The sequence below is a fragment of the Scyliorhinus torazame genome, chromosome 16 (genome assembly GCF_047496885.1).
Source record: "Scyliorhinus torazame isolate Kashiwa2021f chromosome 16, sScyTor2.1, whole genome shotgun sequence".
Classification (NCBI taxonomy): Eukaryota; Metazoa; Chordata; class Chondrichthyes; order Carcharhiniformes; family Scyliorhinidae; genus Scyliorhinus; species Scyliorhinus torazame.
Genome location: NC_092722.1, coordinates 173,577,464 through 173,594,675, shown reverse-complemented (window position 1 = coordinate 173,594,675; position 17,212 = coordinate 173,577,464). Strand labels below are relative to the sequence as shown.

The 17,212-nt window shown below is 43.9% G+C and overlaps 1 protein-coding gene across 2 annotated transcripts in view; it reads right to left on the bottom strand.

The window, feature by feature from the left end:
- Nucleotides 1-17,212, bottom strand: part of LOC140393235 (uncharacterized) — a 407,232-nt gene that overhangs the window by 323,854 nt on the left and 66,166 nt on the right. For both annotated transcript variants that reach the window (XM_072479489.1, XM_072479491.1), the window contains exon 8: nt 3,479-3,576. In XM_072479489.1, the coding sequence (XP_072335590.1) occupies nt 3,479-3,576 (98 nt within the window). The remainder of the gene's footprint in view (nt 1-3,478; nt 3,577-17,212) is intronic.

The following is a 17,212-nucleotide window of genomic DNA, read 5'->3' as shown; positions in this document are numbered from 1 at the left end:
GTGTAGAGGGTGGGGCGAGTTAAAGAGAGGTGGTTAAGAATTAGATAATAGTTAACCAGTTATATTTGCTACATATTTAATTAGTTATTATTAATAAAAATTTCAGGCGACACAGTAGCACACTGGTGCGGGCGACAAGGTATCACAGTGGTTAGCACTGTTCCTTCACAGTGCCAAGGTCCCAGTTTCAATTCCTGGCTTGGGTCACTGTCTGTGCAGAGTCTGCACGTTCTTCCAGTATCTGTGTGAGTTTCCTCTAGGTGCTCTGGTTTCCTCCCACAAGTCCTGAAAGATGTACCTGTTAGGTGAATTGGGCATTCTGAATTCTCCCTCAGTGTACCTCAACAGGCACCGGAGTGTGGCGACTAGGGGATTTTCACAGTCACTTCATTGCAGTGTTAATGTAAGCCTATAATGAAGATTACTATTATTATTTTAATTGCCTTCAAATTACAAACCTGGTAGCTGTAGTTATTGGGTAGCCATGGACTTTGGGTGTTTTTCTAAGAATTATTTGTTAATTTCAATTGTGTTGTGACTCCGGGTCAAGTGGGCCTAGAATTGACAGCGCACAAGCGCAGGGGGTCACAACAATTTCCATACCTATTTTCCTGGCAGAAACAAAGAAATATAACATTTCTCAATACGCAAAACAAAAAAAAACCTTTTTAATTCCATAACAAATTTTTATACAGAAAAATTACTTGTGTTCCCGGAATCCATGGAATTCTGGAATCCATGGAATTTTTAGAACATGCGAGGGGATGAAATGAAAATGAAATGAAAATGGCTTATTGTCACAAGTAGGCTTCAAATGAAGTTACTGTGAAAAGCCCCTAGTCGCCACATTCCAGCGCCTGTTCGGGGAGGCTGGTATGGGAATTGAACCATGCTGCTGGCCTGCCTTGGTCTGCTTTCAAAGCCAGTAATTTAGCCCAGTGTGCTAAACCAGCCCCTTGGTCTCATAAGCAAAAAGGTTGATAGCCCTTGGCTGACAGGATTTGTATGGATTTTTCCACTTGCGAAACAGGCTCCTCTGATTTGCCAATTTCATACCAATTTGTCACAAATTGCATTTAGTTATATTCTGTGGGTCCCTAATCACCAGGAAATGGATTGCAATCCCACATTATTTCACATACATAGAATTACGCAGGATATATGGCATTTAGCCCCAACTACTTCATCCTGGTCTTAGTGCTTCATGCGAGCCTCCTCCAATCGTTCTTCAACTAATTCTATCATTGTAATCTTCGATTTCCTTCTTCCCCATACGCCTGTCTAACTTCCTTTTAAATGCATCCGAATTCTGAGCTTCAACCAATCCCTGTGGTTGCAAGTGGCACATTCGCATCACTCTTTGCCCAAAAATGTTTTTTTCTGAATTCACTTTTGTTTTTCTTGGTGTCTATTTTTTACTGAAGGATTCTAGCTGTACTCTTCCCCACAAAAGGAAATGTCCTCTCTGTATCCACTCCATCAAAATACCTTTTTCAGGTCATCGTTCAGCGTTTGTTTGAACCGAAAAAGAGACCCAACTAATCAATCTTTTCCCGATAGGTATTGACATGCATTTCAATATCATCCTTGTAAATCTTCTCTACACCTCTCCAGTGCCTCTATTTCCTTTTTCTCATATGGCAAACAGAATTGCATGCAGTATTCTAAGTTGGGCCTAACCAAAGATTCTATACAGGGGTAGCATAAATTTCTTACTTTTCGCTCTAAAAATGAGGGCTACTTTGTCTGATTTTATGGCCTTACTAACCTGTGGCACAAGTTCAAGCGATTAGCGTAATTGCACTCTGAGATTTACAGAACCCCAAAGTGTTTCATGGAGTTCAATCGACCCACAACTTTTAATAGACTGTGGTGTGGGAAGCACACGGCGTAGTCTCCAGGTGTGATACAGCAATTATGGGCAAATGTTTTTTTAAAACAAAACAATGTTTATTCTATGAACTCAAGATAACCCCTTTAAAAACAAACATTGAATATCTTAACACCCATGACTTCAAAGATAACCCCAAAAGACTACACTAAATAATCCTTCAAACTGTTCCTTTAAACATCCAAAAGACTTCAAAACCTTCAAAGACAGACATGAGGTTACATTCAATATATTTATAGTCTTTGGATTTGCAGACATCAACAGACCAGCTCTGTGTTTTATTCCTGCAGCTCTCAGCAAAACACACAGACACTCCCAGCTTTCTCCTCAAACTGAAGCCAAAAGCAGAAGTGAGCTCAGCTCCCCCCCCCCCCCCCGGCATCACTTCAGTAATATGATCAGCTCCATTTCTTAAAGGTACATTGCTTAAACATCCATTTCTTAAAGGTACTCTCACATGACATTCTACCCCATCTCGACTTGAATCTTTAAAGTAATAAGTGATCTCCCTTTTTTCCTACCAAAACGTACTACATATTTATTTGTGTTGAACTTCACTTGTCAACTATTTTTTCGTTATGCAAGTTTATTAATGTCCTCCCCAGTATTGACCATCATTCCAGTTGGGTCGCATTGGCAGATCTAGAATTTGTGCTTTGCTTTCAATTGTTAAAGTAAATTGTGAACACCAGTGGTCCCAGCACTGATTCGTGTGGAAAACCACTTCCTATCTTCAACCACACTGAAAAATAACCCTTTTCTTTCACTCTCTATTTTCTGCTTGAAGCTAGCTAGTACTCCATTCTGCCACAAGTCCCCCAACTCCACATTCTTTGGTTTATTTGTTAGTCTATTGTGCGACCTCTTATTGTAGACCCTTAGAAAATCCAGATAAATGACATCTACTGAATTACCATTGTCTAATCTGTGTTACTGCCTCAAAAATGTCAATATTTGGTCAAGCAGGATTATCCCTTTTGAAATCCATGCTGACGATTCATGACTACATTTTTCATTTCTAGATATTTTTCTAGAACCCTTACCACTGGTAGAAAGGTGACGTTTATCCCATCAATCTCAACTATACTTCAATCTTTTGGGTGCGAAAAGAAAGCCCTCTTAAAACATAAATTCACTGATCCTATGCTTCGCATAAACACAGCTCTTCCTTATGATACAAATGGGACAGTCAGAATTTATCTCATTTGTAAACTGGACATACAATCTCCTCGTTTACTTTGTCCTCGAACATCTAAGATAAATTGCACATTAAAATGAATTGCCACAGAGCCTCAGTATAAATCATTGTTGATAAATGTTCGGTGTACTGCTGAAATGCTTTCACACTAATGAGATACAGAGATGCATTTCAGCTTGAGCCTAACGACAGCACTGTTGCAAAAGTAAGACAATATGCCACATTAATCATGTGGTATTCTTCAAAATTAATTATTCATATTCCTTCATTTTATATCAAAATAAATCACTTAATATTTCAGCAACTGTGTAGCTTTACCGAAAATTCTGAAAGATTGAGTGAAATTAAGTTGCCTGTTACCTTGAATACTATAAATGTGCAACACACACCTTGTTTGTTGTTTGAATTATCTTTCTGTTCCCAGAGGTTTTTGTGAAAATTGTTGACAATGAGATGTTCTTCTTCATTTCCATGGGGTACTGGAAACCTTTGTAAAATAAGATAAGTGTTCTGATGAATGGTCACACCCTGAAATGTTAACCTAATGTTCTATTTCAGATGCTGCTCAATGTATTGTGATATGTCCAGCATTGTATTACTTAATTTAAAATAAATCTTTACATTTATAGATTCCAGTCAATTCAAACCTCAAACTCAATAACCAGTGTGAAGACTTGAAGTTTTTAAAAATTAAATGTTGATTAAGAAAGTTGAAAATAAAATGTTATTCTGAGCATTAGCACAAAGGACTAGGGCACCAAGTACTTTGAGACTCAGATTTGAAGGGACTGTTCCTGTGCTGTACTTTTCTTTGTTCTTTGTTCTTTGCTTGGTGCGCTACTGGAGACAGCAAAAATAGCTGCAGGCTGGAATCCCTGAAATCCCCAGTGAACCATAACAATTACTTGGAGGGCCGATGGGCCTGTTCCTGTGCTGTACTATTCTTTGTTCTTTGTTCTAGACCGATTATTCAGCAATCATTGTTGGACGTTTTAGTTGCTGTGATATGAAGAGTCTAAAGTTCTGTTCCTTTTTCACAAACACACATTAATTTCCTTCCAACAGCCTTTGCACAAAACTCTCACTATACATCACCTGATAGAGGTCACGTGAAGCCCCTTTACATAGCAGTGTCAATTAATGGATACTTAACATAAATGAGACAACTAATTGCAATGTCTCTTAACCCATTACATAACAATCATTGTCACAGGACTGATATTTTCTTAAAATCTCATTGGTCAATATTAATCATTGTGACAAGTCTATGGTGCTTTCCCTTTTTCAAATTAGCTCTTCATTAAGCATTGAGATCATCCATGGGAAAAATGTAACTGAACAATAGATGACATTGGTTTGAGGTAATAATTGGTAGTAAATAACTATGTGGCCATAAGAAGGAATGACACAATGAGTGACTTCATGGAACCATCTTAATTGATTATTCTTTAGTTATGAAGAACAAACTATTTTCAGGAAGGTATCATCAGAGTTATAAATAGCATGTATAGAATCCCAACAATGCAGAAGGATGCCATTTGACCCCATTGAGTCTGCACCAAACCCTCTTGGGGGGTTCTCACCCCAAGACTACTCCCCTGCCCTATTCCAATAACCCCTTAACCTAACCTACGCATCTTTAGACACTAAGGGGCAATTTAGCATGGCCAATCCATCTAACCTACACGTCTTTGGAACCCGGAGCACCCAGAGGAAACCTAATCAGACACAGGGAGAAAGTGCAAAATTCACACAGACAGTTGCCCAAGGTTAGAATTGAACCTGGGTCCCTGGTGCTGTGAGGTAGCAATGCTAACCATTGGGCCACCCCATGTAAACTGAGAGAGGACAGAGTTCAATGTTATATCTACAATTCTCGCAGAATTGATTTAAAAAATGAGATATAGGCAAGTGAAAAATGGTAATTATCAATAATACTTAAACCCAATCTTTAACTTTTTAGCTGAACTCCAACAATCCTGCAACAGACCACCAAATGGAGTAGGATCAATGAGGGCAAGTATCTATTAACATCACTAAATATCTAATAAAATCCAAGAGCACAGTAGTCAGCCCAGCTTTTAGTTCTGCATTTTACTTAACATAGACTATAAAAAAAACAAGACAAAGACACTTTTGTGAGGGCCACGAAGAACCCAGCACGAGTTTGTAGAGTCAAATAGAAAGTAACTTTATTTACAATAATATGTACAAAGTACCAACGGTTCCCCCTCTAGCCTGTACCACACTGGCCAGCTCTATTCACACAGCTGCACTGCGAATGAAGAAGTGGGTTCCAAAAACACATATATAGACAAAGTCAATGATGCAAGACGATACATTGAATGCGAGTCTTTGCAGGTAATTATGTTTTTACAGGTCCAGACGGAGCAACTGGAGAGCGGGATAATCCCAGGTTAAAGAGTTGTGAATTGTCTCAAGCCAGGACAGTTCGTAGGATTTTGCAACCCCAGGCCAGATGGTGGGAGGTGAATATAGTGCAACATGAATGCAAGATCCCGGTTGAGGCCGTACTCATGTGTGCGGAACTTGGCTGTCAGTTTTTGCTCGGCGATTCTGCACTGTCGCGCGTCCTGAAGGCCGCCTTGGAGAACGCATAAATTCATAAGATATAGGAGCAAAATATGCCATTTGACCCATTGAGTCTGCTCCACCATGGCTGATCTCATCCTGGCCTTAACTCCACCATTCTGCCCATTCTCCATAGTCCTTCAACCCATTGCCAATTAAAAATCTGCCTATCTCCTTAAATTTACTCATTGTTCCAGAATCAACCGCACTCTGGGGTAGCGAATTCCACAGATTCACTATCCTTTGGGAGAAGTTGTCTCTCCTCAGCTTCATTTTAAATTTGCTACCTCTTATCCTAAGACTATGACCTCTCGTTGTAAAAACCCCACAAGAGGAAGCATTTGCTCCACGTTTACTTTATCATTAATATTAATGTTAACATTGATGTCCACAACCTGAAGCGGCTGATCTGAAGAAATCTGCTAATTACACACTTAATATGCCATTAATAATTATACTATGATTTTCAGTCTTTCCAAACTGTTGTTTGTTTCCCAAAGTAAGCCATATTATGCTTACAGGCACCCTAAAATGGCACTCGGCAACAATTTACACCTCTTCCAATCCAACCGCACTGTCTCCTCCTTTGAGCATATAGTGCTCCCCCCTACAATTCAAAGATGAGCTCATTTGGAAAGGACGTATCCATGACTTTTCCACTGTAGGTGTGTTTAACATAAATTGTTATGAGTTGCTCAGGTAACTACTAGTTCCTCCTCTACTCAATTTAAAAACACAAAGGAATGCCACAGATTAGCATTCCAGCAGTAACAATCACATTAAATGGGAATTACACATTGTAGCTGACTGCAAATATGGGATTTAACCTGCTGTTGCCTACACACTTAAGTATAAAACAGCATGGCCTGCAGGCCACTGACAGCAGCCAGGACTAGGAAATTGCAGGTCCATAAATCAGGTTGAAAGGTTCCAATAAATGTGAGGAAGCAATTCTGCATTAGAAACCAGCATCCAACCCTAAAAGCAGGATAGAGGGAAAAGAGCAGCACAAAGTGGTTGCTACCCTTAGACAAGATGATCGCTGCTTTTAGATGAGTGCGCAATGAATTGGGCTTGTTTCAAGAATCTATGAATTATCAGATTCTGATACTGACCACCTCCTATCAAACCAAACTATTGAGTACTGTTTCCCACCATTTTGGATGATGGTGCACACTCTCGCTGGGATGGCAAAGATTTTATTCCTGTTCTTCACGTTATCATATGCACAATATGTTTATTTTTGATGCTACAGCTCCTCTCGCTTGTAGAGAGATAATGAATGACTCTAATTGGTTGCGCTGAGAATAGCCAAAGATTGTCCATCCTCTGAGCTGCTTCTCTTCACTGAAAAAATAGCCAGCAGAACTTTTCAGTGTGTACAAAAGTCAGGAAGTCACGCATTAGTCCCATACTATAATCAATTTTGGGCATCAGACTTTAGGAAAGGTATGAAGATTCTTGGAGAGGACTCCGAGGCTATTTACTCAAATGGTTCTGGGATGAGGGATTACAGTTACATGGATACATTTGAAAAATTGGAGTTATTCTCCTTGGAGTAGAGATGGCCTGTGGTAGTCTGTGTTAGAAGGATTACGGTACCTGGTAATGCCGGAATACCATTGGTGGAGAATGTATTTGTTCCCATTGGTTAAGCTTGTATGTTAGCTCCGCCCTGCAAGGCGGGGTATAAGAGCCCGTGCCGCCCCAGCAGCTTTCTTCTGTACCTGCGCTGCTGGGGGAAACATCTAGTGTATTAAAGCCTTCAGTTGTCTCCAATCTCACTTCTGGAGTTATTGATCGTGCATCAAGGCCAAAAGGAGATTTGATAGAGCCGTTTAAATAGAAAACAACAGCTGACCGGGGGGGTGGGAGCAATAATCAGGGGCACAGATTTAAGGTGCCTGGCAAAAGATCCAATTGCAACAAGAGGAAACATTTTTTATGCATGAGTGATTACAATTTGAAATACTTTTCCTGACAGGGTGGTGGTCACAGATTCAAATGTAGCCTGCCAAAGCGAATCAAATAGATACTTGAAGGAGAAAAATTGTAGGCAGAGAAAGACTGGGGCCAATTGCATTTCTTTTAAAGAGTCTGCTCATATTAAACAGATCAAACGGCCCCTTCTGTGCTGCACTATCTTCTAATTCCATGGTTTTCTGTACTGGAACCGTACAATTGGAGAATGATGACTGTTGATGCAACAAGGTTGTGTCGTTATGTAGCTTTTCAACATTTCAGTGAAGGCTTGAACTAACAACTAAAAACATTGTTGGCAGTTATTTTAGTGAAGAGGTGAAAACAGGCCATAAGTCGATAATATGTCAAAATGACACACCAATTTGGAAAGTCTAGTTTTGACATGTAATTTTGGATCTAATTGCTATTACTGTCATTTGAACTTTCCTGCTGGTTTACACTCAAGTGCCAATTAAACACATTTTTTCTGGAGCAGTATATGTGGGCACTCGTAGCCAGTAACCCATGGGCTCAATTTAACCACTCCGTTTCTCCCGGCGCAAATCTGGGCATGCCGGTTTAATAGCGGGAGAAGCCAAAATTAAGATTCGGCCCAGTTTGCTATTGAACCAACCCGCTCCAGATGGCAAGTTCCAGATCATTCCAAATATGGTGAGCATATCATTACCCCTCATTTGCATTAGTTTCCATTTCATAAGCGAGATTAAAGTCGAATTCACCACCCGGGAATTCACCGGCTCCGTGGCGGAAAATCACGCAGGCGTCGTTCAGTACCCCTTTTAAAAACGTGAAGCTGGCGCAATGGCTGCTGAGGGAATCTGAGGAGGTGAGTAGTCAGTTCCACGTTCCAACATGAGGCTCATGGGCACTGGAGCTGCTGCCTCATTGCTCGGAGAGGGGGTGGGAGACCCCCCTCAGGGGGTTTGGGCGAGGTCGGGGGCTGAAGCGTTCGGGTCAGGAGTTGCCCCTGAGCGGTGAGGCATTGGGCGGTGAGGGGCTTTTCATCTGTGAGGCCTTCGAGCCATCTTTTTTAAAATAAATTTAGAGTGCCCAATGCATTTTTTTCCAATTAAGGGGCAATTTAACATGGCCAATCCACATCTTTGGGTTCTGGGGACAAAACCCATGCAAACACAGGGAGAATGTGCAAACTCCACACGGACAGTGACCCAGAGCCGGGATCGAACCTGGGACCTCAACGCCGTGAGGCAGCAAGCTAACCAGTGCGCACCTGCTGCCTCGAGCCATCTTTAAATATTGTGCATACCCATAACAGGGGCAACTACAGCTGCTGCCTGTCTGTCCGACCAAACACTTTCAGGACAGAGCCTGCTATTAGTTCTTTGCTGAAGGTCACTTTAAGTCCCTTTGACTATGAGCAGCCTCTAGCTTCACAGCTTAAGGTTATTGCTAATCAGGAATTGGCCTTTTAATTGTGCGAGCATTTCATAGCTCAAGGTTGTGTTTGCTTCTTGCTCCTGCTGGTGGCTGCAGATGCCTGGAGTCTGCGTTTGCTGTTTCCTTCCGTTTCTGTAGCCAGAAAGAAGGACAAGTTTTTCTAAGATACCTGGGTTCTGGAACATTGGGCTCAGGGGGATGTAGGAATCCAGAATGCAATCCGGTTTGAAGATGCTGTACGACCTGGTGCATGACATTGATCCAAATGGGAAACCTGATTACGCCATTGAAAAAATGCTTTTGCAGATTGCTAATGCTTTTGTTGCTGGCGTGGCAAGGGCTGCTTGCAACTGGCAGATCACCACGGGTTAAACACACTGGAAGCCAAGGATGTTCAACTGCACCTTCAGCGCCAGTGGAATATGTGGATGCCAGGATTTTGTTCCGGTGAGTTTGGGCCGTGTGGGAGGGCCTGCACAACTGCGGTTCCTGGATGGAGACTGACACTGGTACGTGGAACAAGTAACACATTGATGGACAAATTATTTCTATGACAAAGTTCTGGACATGGTAACACATTCTCTGGCTTATCTTCCATTTCTGTTGAGGAGCCTGCAAGGGGTGATGCCGTGTATTTGGTTTTCTTTGTGAAAATGAGCTGATATAGCGTTATATTTGTACCAATATGGAACGGTGATGTTTCCTTGTTGTTTAATGGCTACTGTGATATGTGGAATGTTACTTAGTTGATTTTCAAATCTTTGTTACTGTTGTCCGTTTAATAAACAAAATATTCTCAGGGGCTGTAGGGGCAGGGTGTGTTTGCTGTTTGCTCCTGCTTCTGGCTGCAATGCCTGAAGACATAGTGTTTGTTTGCTTTTGCCTCTTCTGCTTCTGTGGCCTGGAATAAGGCAATGGGAGGATGTAAGCTGGCCTACTACCCATGCTGGAGAGCTCTGCTGTGCTTTGTGTCAGTGTGAATATCTTGTATGATCATCCCTGCCTTTGAGAGTCTGCTGCTGGGAGCTGCAGGAGAGGGAGACCGAGACTGAGTGACCTGAATACTGCTTCAGCTGCCTGGAGGCTGTGTGTCTGTTTGCTGCTCTTTTGTTTCTGCGGCCTGGAGCAAGGAACGGGAGGGAGTCAGATGACTCACTGCCAGTGCTGACGAAGGCGAAGAGTGGTGGCCTGATTCAACTAAGCAACTTGATGAACTACTTTTGCAGCTTGTTGGTGACTTTATTATACTGTTGAATGTTTAATGTCTGGACGCTGCATGTTTGCTCGCTACCACCTCTTTTGCTTCTGTGGCCTGGAGCAAGAAAGGGGAGAAATCAGATGACCTGCTGCCAGTGCTGGAGTAGGGATGGCAAAGGTATTGACGGAAATTATGAAGCAGATAGGTGGAGTGGATCCGTGGAGGATTTTGCATCCTGGGGTAGGGAATTCTCTTTCTTTTCTCTGATGCATAACGTGTATCCGCGCATCGCCTTTTCCGTGTTTGTGAAGTCTTTACTGCTAGGGATGAAGAAAGCGGAATATTCCGCCATAATTATTTCGGATCATGCTCCGCACCTGGTTTGTGTAGTTTTGGAGCCGGGATAGGTTCAGCGGCTGCCGTGGAGTTTGGATGTGGGGCTGTTGGCGGATTTGGGATCTTGTGTGAAGATTGCAAGGGTGATTGATGTGTATGTAGAGTTTAACAAAAGTGGGGCGATTTTGTCCTCGGTACTGTGGGAGGCCCTTGAAGGTAATGATGAGAGGGGAGGTAATCTTGCATATGGCATAGGTGGCTAGGGGGCAAGGGAGGAACATCAAAGGTTGGTGGATGAGATTTTGGAGGTAGACGGTAGGTATTCGAATGACCCTACTCCAGAGCTCCTGGCTAGAAGCATGAAGCTGCAGTTTAACCTATTGTCCACAGATAAGGCGGTGCGCCAGTTGGGGGACTCGAGGGGTATAATGTATGAATATGAGAAGGCGAGGAGTCTTTTGGCTAGCCAGTTGAGGCGGCAGGCAGCCTCCCGAACCCTCAGGTTCGGGTTTTGGGTGGTGGACTAGTGTCAGTGCCGGAGAAAGTTAATGGGGTGTTGAGGCATTCTCTAAGAATCTTTATAGGTCAGAGCTGCCTGGGGAGGAGGTGGATATGGTGGAGCTTCTGGAAGGATTAGATTATCCTAAGTTGGAGGAGGAGGATCGGGAAGGGTTGAAGGAGCCATTGGGGGTGGAGGAGGTCTGGACAGCTAATGGGCAAATGCAGACTGGTAAGGCGCAGGGGCCAGATGGGTTCCCAGTGGAATTTTATAAAAACTTTGCTGATCGGCTGGTGCCAATATTGGTGGAGATCTTTGAGATTCAGTAGCGCGGGGGTCTCTTCCGGAGACAATGATGCAAGCGTCCATCTTGCTTCTGATCAAAAAGGATAAGGACCCGGTGGAGTGTGCATCGTACCACCCCGTTTCCTGATCAAGTGTGGATGCTCAGATTTTGTCCAAGGCTCTAGCTCTGAGGTTGGAGCAGTGTGTCTCCCTCGGGTTATTGGGGAGGATCAGACAGAGTTTGTGAAGGGTGGGCGGTTGTCGCCTAATATGCAGCAGCTGTTAAATGTGATGTTGTCCCCATCGGAAGGGGGGGAGCAGGAGGTTATTGTGGCATTGGATTCCAAGAAGCCTTTTGATAGGGTAGAATGGGATATTCGATTGCAGTGCTGGAACAGTTTGGGCCCCCACCCCGGTCACTGAATGATTCTCTCTCTTGATCTTTCGTGGTCTAGTGTTATGTCTAGTTGTGTCCCCAGGATGCACATCTGATGTGGAGGCAGCCTGGTGCTTTCCATGAGCCCAGTGACCTTTGATGTCTTTGGCAGATGTAAGTGCCCGTAGGGTCCTGGGGGCTCCATGGGAAGGAAGGGCAGCTGGAGTGAGCTCCAGAAGTCTCTGCGTCATCTGGCACTGTCAGTCCTGACAGCTCTCCATTGACTCTACTATGGTATCGATGCCCTCAGTGATGCTTCCCAGTGACAGGGCATGCTCTGCAGTGCCTTGGCATGTCCACCTGCATTTGGGACGTGTCGCTCCCAACTGGGACATGATGTTGAGGCCATAGTCCTCACAGACTGAGCCATACCTTGGACACCACCACTCAAGATGTGGACGTCAAACTCCAGCTTTTCCATTGCAGCCGCTAGCCTAGCAGTGTTGGCTTCAGTGCCATGCATTATTGGCATCAACTCCATAGCCCGTAGTCTTTGAGACTTCTCCAATCAGCTATGCACTCGCTGGAATGTCGCTGTCATCTCCTCATGTATCTCACGGCTGTGTCCTATCATCTGCATCAGCTCCGGAATACATTTGGCGAGAGGCTCAGCATCTGACTGCGACTCAGCTGAGTCCTGAGGTCCAACTGCTGACTCCCTTGGATGTTCGGTCTCCACCTAATGTGCACAGCAACTGTGTGGTGCTCCCCAAGTCATGCCCCAGGTGCCTGCCCACTAATGTCGTCCAGCGAGGTATGTGTCTCTGAGCTGGTGGGTGGTGGAGATGATAGCTGTGGCGCATCGATGGTGGCATCCTCAGAGCTCTCCTGGGTGGTGGGGGGGCAACGACTCTGGATGGCCCGACCCCATCAGATGGAGATCCTGCGAGACAATGGACATGTGGTGAGCAAAAGTGAAGGATCATTTTGTCTGACTTGAAAACTCACTTGAGACGTTTCATCTGTGTGAAGGGGCAGTGGATCCTCACCTCTGCAGTGCAAACCAACCTTGCTGTCGGTGACTACTCTCTCCTTGGATAACCACTGCTGAGTAGGAAAGATGACTAACATTGTGAGGCACGGTGGAAAAAGAGGACAATGGCTAACATTGTGCTGTGAGGCACGATGGAAAAAGAGGACAATGGCTAACATTGTGCCGTGAGGCATGATGGTAAAATAAGCCAACAGATTTGTCCATGTGAAAAACTGCCTCTCTGCAGATTGAATTTCGTGGGAACAGACAGAACAGCATCTTGGAACTGGACATTTTGCTGACAACACTTTGTTTGGAACAGTGAGAACAAGGCTCTCTCAAGGTCAAATAAGGCCGATGTGTGCTATCGGATTGTTTTATGAATTAACGATAAACTACAAGCTGAAACATTATAAAATAGTTGCAGCTTCTGAGATTCAGCAGCGATAACTTCGGGATCAACATTCGCAAGACAAGACCGGAGTTTGGAAGCTCACAGCACACACCCTCCAGAGCAAGCCTGGCCAAGTTCTCTCTAGGGGATAGTATTGTGAGTCTTGAAACCTGCGTAACTGTTTAAATAAACACATAACTGAAGGATTGAAGTGAATTGAATAAAGGCTGTATTAAACCAAATAGTGGTTGTGAAGTATGATTTGTCTGTTTCTTCAGTTGCCACCAGCAGAGAGCAGTAACATATTGGCACCCCGGATGGAGCACGTCCAACGTAGAGAAGACCACCCGGTTCTGAGTGAAACATCCTGTCACTCAGACTGAGTCTGACTTAAGAGGGCAGTAGCCCCACGTGATGGTAAGGATTAAATGGGTGAAGGGAGCATAAAAACAACGGACTGGGTAGCCAAATAGTTCTGAGGGCATGTTTGAACTACTGGCACTGCAGACAAATTGTTAGAGTAAAAGATTAAAGTGACTAACGGTTAATAGCAAAGGTAACCTCCAATAATCAGCAAACCTCAAGTGCGTAGACATGGACAAACAGGGCAGGAAGATTTTTTTAATGTATTTTATTACAGATATGTATCAAAACAGGTTAAAACCCTGAGAAACATACTTCCCAGCAATCAACTATACAGTCTGTACAAATTTTTTCTGCCTTTTCACCCTGCCCCCCCCTCCCCCTCCCACCTCCCCTCCCCACCCTGTGACGAACAGCTCCTCATACACGGTTAAAAACATCCCCCACCTTTTCTCAAACCTTTTCTCAAACCCCTCTGCGGAGCCCCTTAACTCATACATTATCTTCTCTAACCGCAGGAAGTCGTACAGGTCACCCAACCAAGCCGCTACCCACGGTGGCAATGCCGACCGCCACTCTAGTATAATTCGCCGGCATGCAATTAGAGATGCGAAGGCCATGACATCTTCCTCCTCTCCGTGAGCTCTGGCTTCTCTGAAACCCCAAATATCGGCATCAAAGGTTCCGGGTCCACCTCCTCCTCCACTATCCTGGCTAAGACCGCAAACACCCCTGCCCAGAATCTTCCCGATTTTTCGCAACCCCAAAACATGTACGTGTGATTCGCTGGCCCCCGCCCACTCCTCTCACTTTCATCTGCTACCCCCTGAAAGAACCCACTCATTCTCATCTGCTCGTCCCTGAAAGAACCTATTCAAACCTCCTCAGCAGGCCCATACTCTCCAGCAGATCTGAAACATGCAGCAACAGGTCAACATAGAGCGACACCCAATGCTCACTCTGTCCCCTCATAGAGCCAACGGCTCTATGGCCAGCGCAAACAGTAACGGCGGCAGCAGGCGCCCCTGCCTCATATCCCTGTGTACATGAAACCTCTGCAAACTCATATTATTTGTCCTCACACTCGCCTTTGGTGCCACACACAGCAACTGCACCCAAGCCATAAATCTCGGCCCAAACACAAACCTTCCCAAAACCTCGAACAAATACCGCCACTCCCCCCGATCAAATGCCTTCTCCATGGACACCATGGACACCACCACCGCCGGTACCAGAGCTCCCGACGGATTTACCACTACATTCAACTCACGAGCTGACTGCCCTTCACTAATCCTTCACAAATAAGTCATCAAAAGCCTCTTCAGAAATTCCTGCCTGAAGCCAGATTCCTGCCTGTCCACCCCCGGGACACAATCCTCCATCCTTTCAGATCTGTGTTCAGTAGTGATATGGGCCTATATGATCCACATTCCACTGGGTCCTTCCCCTTTTTCGGGATTAGCATGATTACTGCCTGCGTCATCGTCTCCGGCAGCTCCCCCTTCTCCAGCGCTTTATTGACAGGGCAGGAAGTTAGTGACAAAGGTTATCAGGGAAGGAGTTTAAAAGGATTAAGGAGAGACACTCCCTTCTCTTCCTCGCTGCCAAGATCGGCACTGGACCCCAAAAAGCAATCAATTACTATGTTGATTATCTGAGTTCTGACAGATGGCTGAATCTAGGCCAGAATGGGAAACGGCAGTCAGGACAGTGAGCAGCACCAAGTTAGGAAGCAGTGACGTTCTGGAGGGTTACTTTTGGGAAAGACAGTAGCCAAAGCCAGGAGGCCAGACTCCTAAAAGAATTGCACGGGCTCAAAAACAAACTGCGCAGAGACATTCAGTGATAGAATGCCGTTAGGAAAAGAGGAAGAGAGTGCCATGAACTTTGGTTGGGGAGCTGAGCGTTCCATCACAAAGTTTATTACAAAACAACACCCCAGATTGTAGAGTAGTAAAATCAAAGATAATAATGACTTTGGCATATGCTAGAATGCAACTGATAGACAGTTTAACAAGAGAGACAATAGCATCAGGAGCAAACAATGCCTTTGGTACCTGTAGAAGAATGTGACGTAGATTATGAGCGCATGCTTGATAGGTTTTCTAAAGAGCTTCAAAAAGGAAACAGAGAGTTGGAGAAAGTCTGGATTAAGTTAGTCTACAATGCACATCTGTGTGCCTTACAGCTGAGTAAAAAGTGCAAACAGTTGAGGGAACTGGGAGACAAGCTGAAGAATGGAACTGCTTGCTTGCAGGAGAGCACGTTCCGTAATCAATTACGTTAGAAACAAGAGGCACATGATAAGGTGCGTGGTGATAAGAAACAATGACTGCTGTTAGACCAATGATTGGAACAAGATATTGATTTTAGTCAGAAAATGCCAGACCGAGTGAGGAGTGAAAAGATGCAGAGGGGATTTTGAGGAGGTTAATAAAACTAGGACAGTTGAAAGCACTCAACCCTCTTCTCTGCCTCTCCTGTGTGATAGGGGAATGCCGGCGTGTCAGGATAGCCATGTCTTCTGCACCATCCTGATCCATGACCCTTACTCTGTTTATTGTTCCATTTGAAGCAATACGATACATTTGAGTCAAGTCATTGTGGAAGCAGGGTGTTTTTCTTTTGCTGTGCTAATCACTGTGCTGCCTATGTATAAAGCTGCATTCAGGGAAACGGTGTGTTAGAGGTTGTAGCGCCAACTGAACTGGAAACATGGACGAATATAAAGTCCAGAAAAGGAAAAACACCCTGCTGTAAACTCGTGCTGGATTCTACATGGCCCTCACAAAACTGGCGATGAGGATTAAAATTAGATAGCTGTTTACGCTACTGAAGTCACCTCCTTGGACTTTTTGTTGGATACAGGTTAGAAGTTTTTTTTTTCTGTTACATCATGCCTCTTTACGGACATTTGGCCATATTTGATGCTGCGCTGGAGATTGGAACCAGTAGGCACAAAGAATACGTTACTACTTTCAGGCGAATAACATTACCGAAAACGAATGCCAATTGGTCATTTAGCGAACTGCCTGTGGTGTGCATAGTTTTGGGGTGATAAGGGTGATAAGAAGCCTTAAGTACCACTGGAGAGGGAACCAGTAGTGAACTGCTGGTACTTTGTACATACTGTTGTAAATAAAGTTACTTTCTGTTTGACTCATACTGGATTCTTCATGTCTGTCCATCAGAAAGGGGCTTTCATTGTTTCTGTCGAAGTTCCCAACACTTGCAGGGACTCATCACCAAATTAGCTGACATTGAAATATTTGCATCAAATACTGCCCATCCCACAGCTTGACTAACAAACATCGACAGTTTTGCTCAATCAGTTGCTTCGGAAATGTGAAAGGATCGCTACTGCAATGTGTTTGCTACTTTTTGTCATATATTCTCACAAATCGCATGTTTCAAAGCTGTTTCATTCACAATTCATTAACAGTGGAGGGCAATAGGCATTTGTCTCAGTTTTCAATAACAGAAACATGAAGTCACAATATTTAGTGAATTATAAATATCTGGGGAAATCTCCATTGGATCATTTGTTTATTTAAATATTCTGAAAAGTACTGAAGTTTAAATATCAGGTGAAATTATCTTTAAACTCAATAGTCATTTAGGGGGTATTCACAATAAGCATTACATAATAAATAGCTATTCAAATAG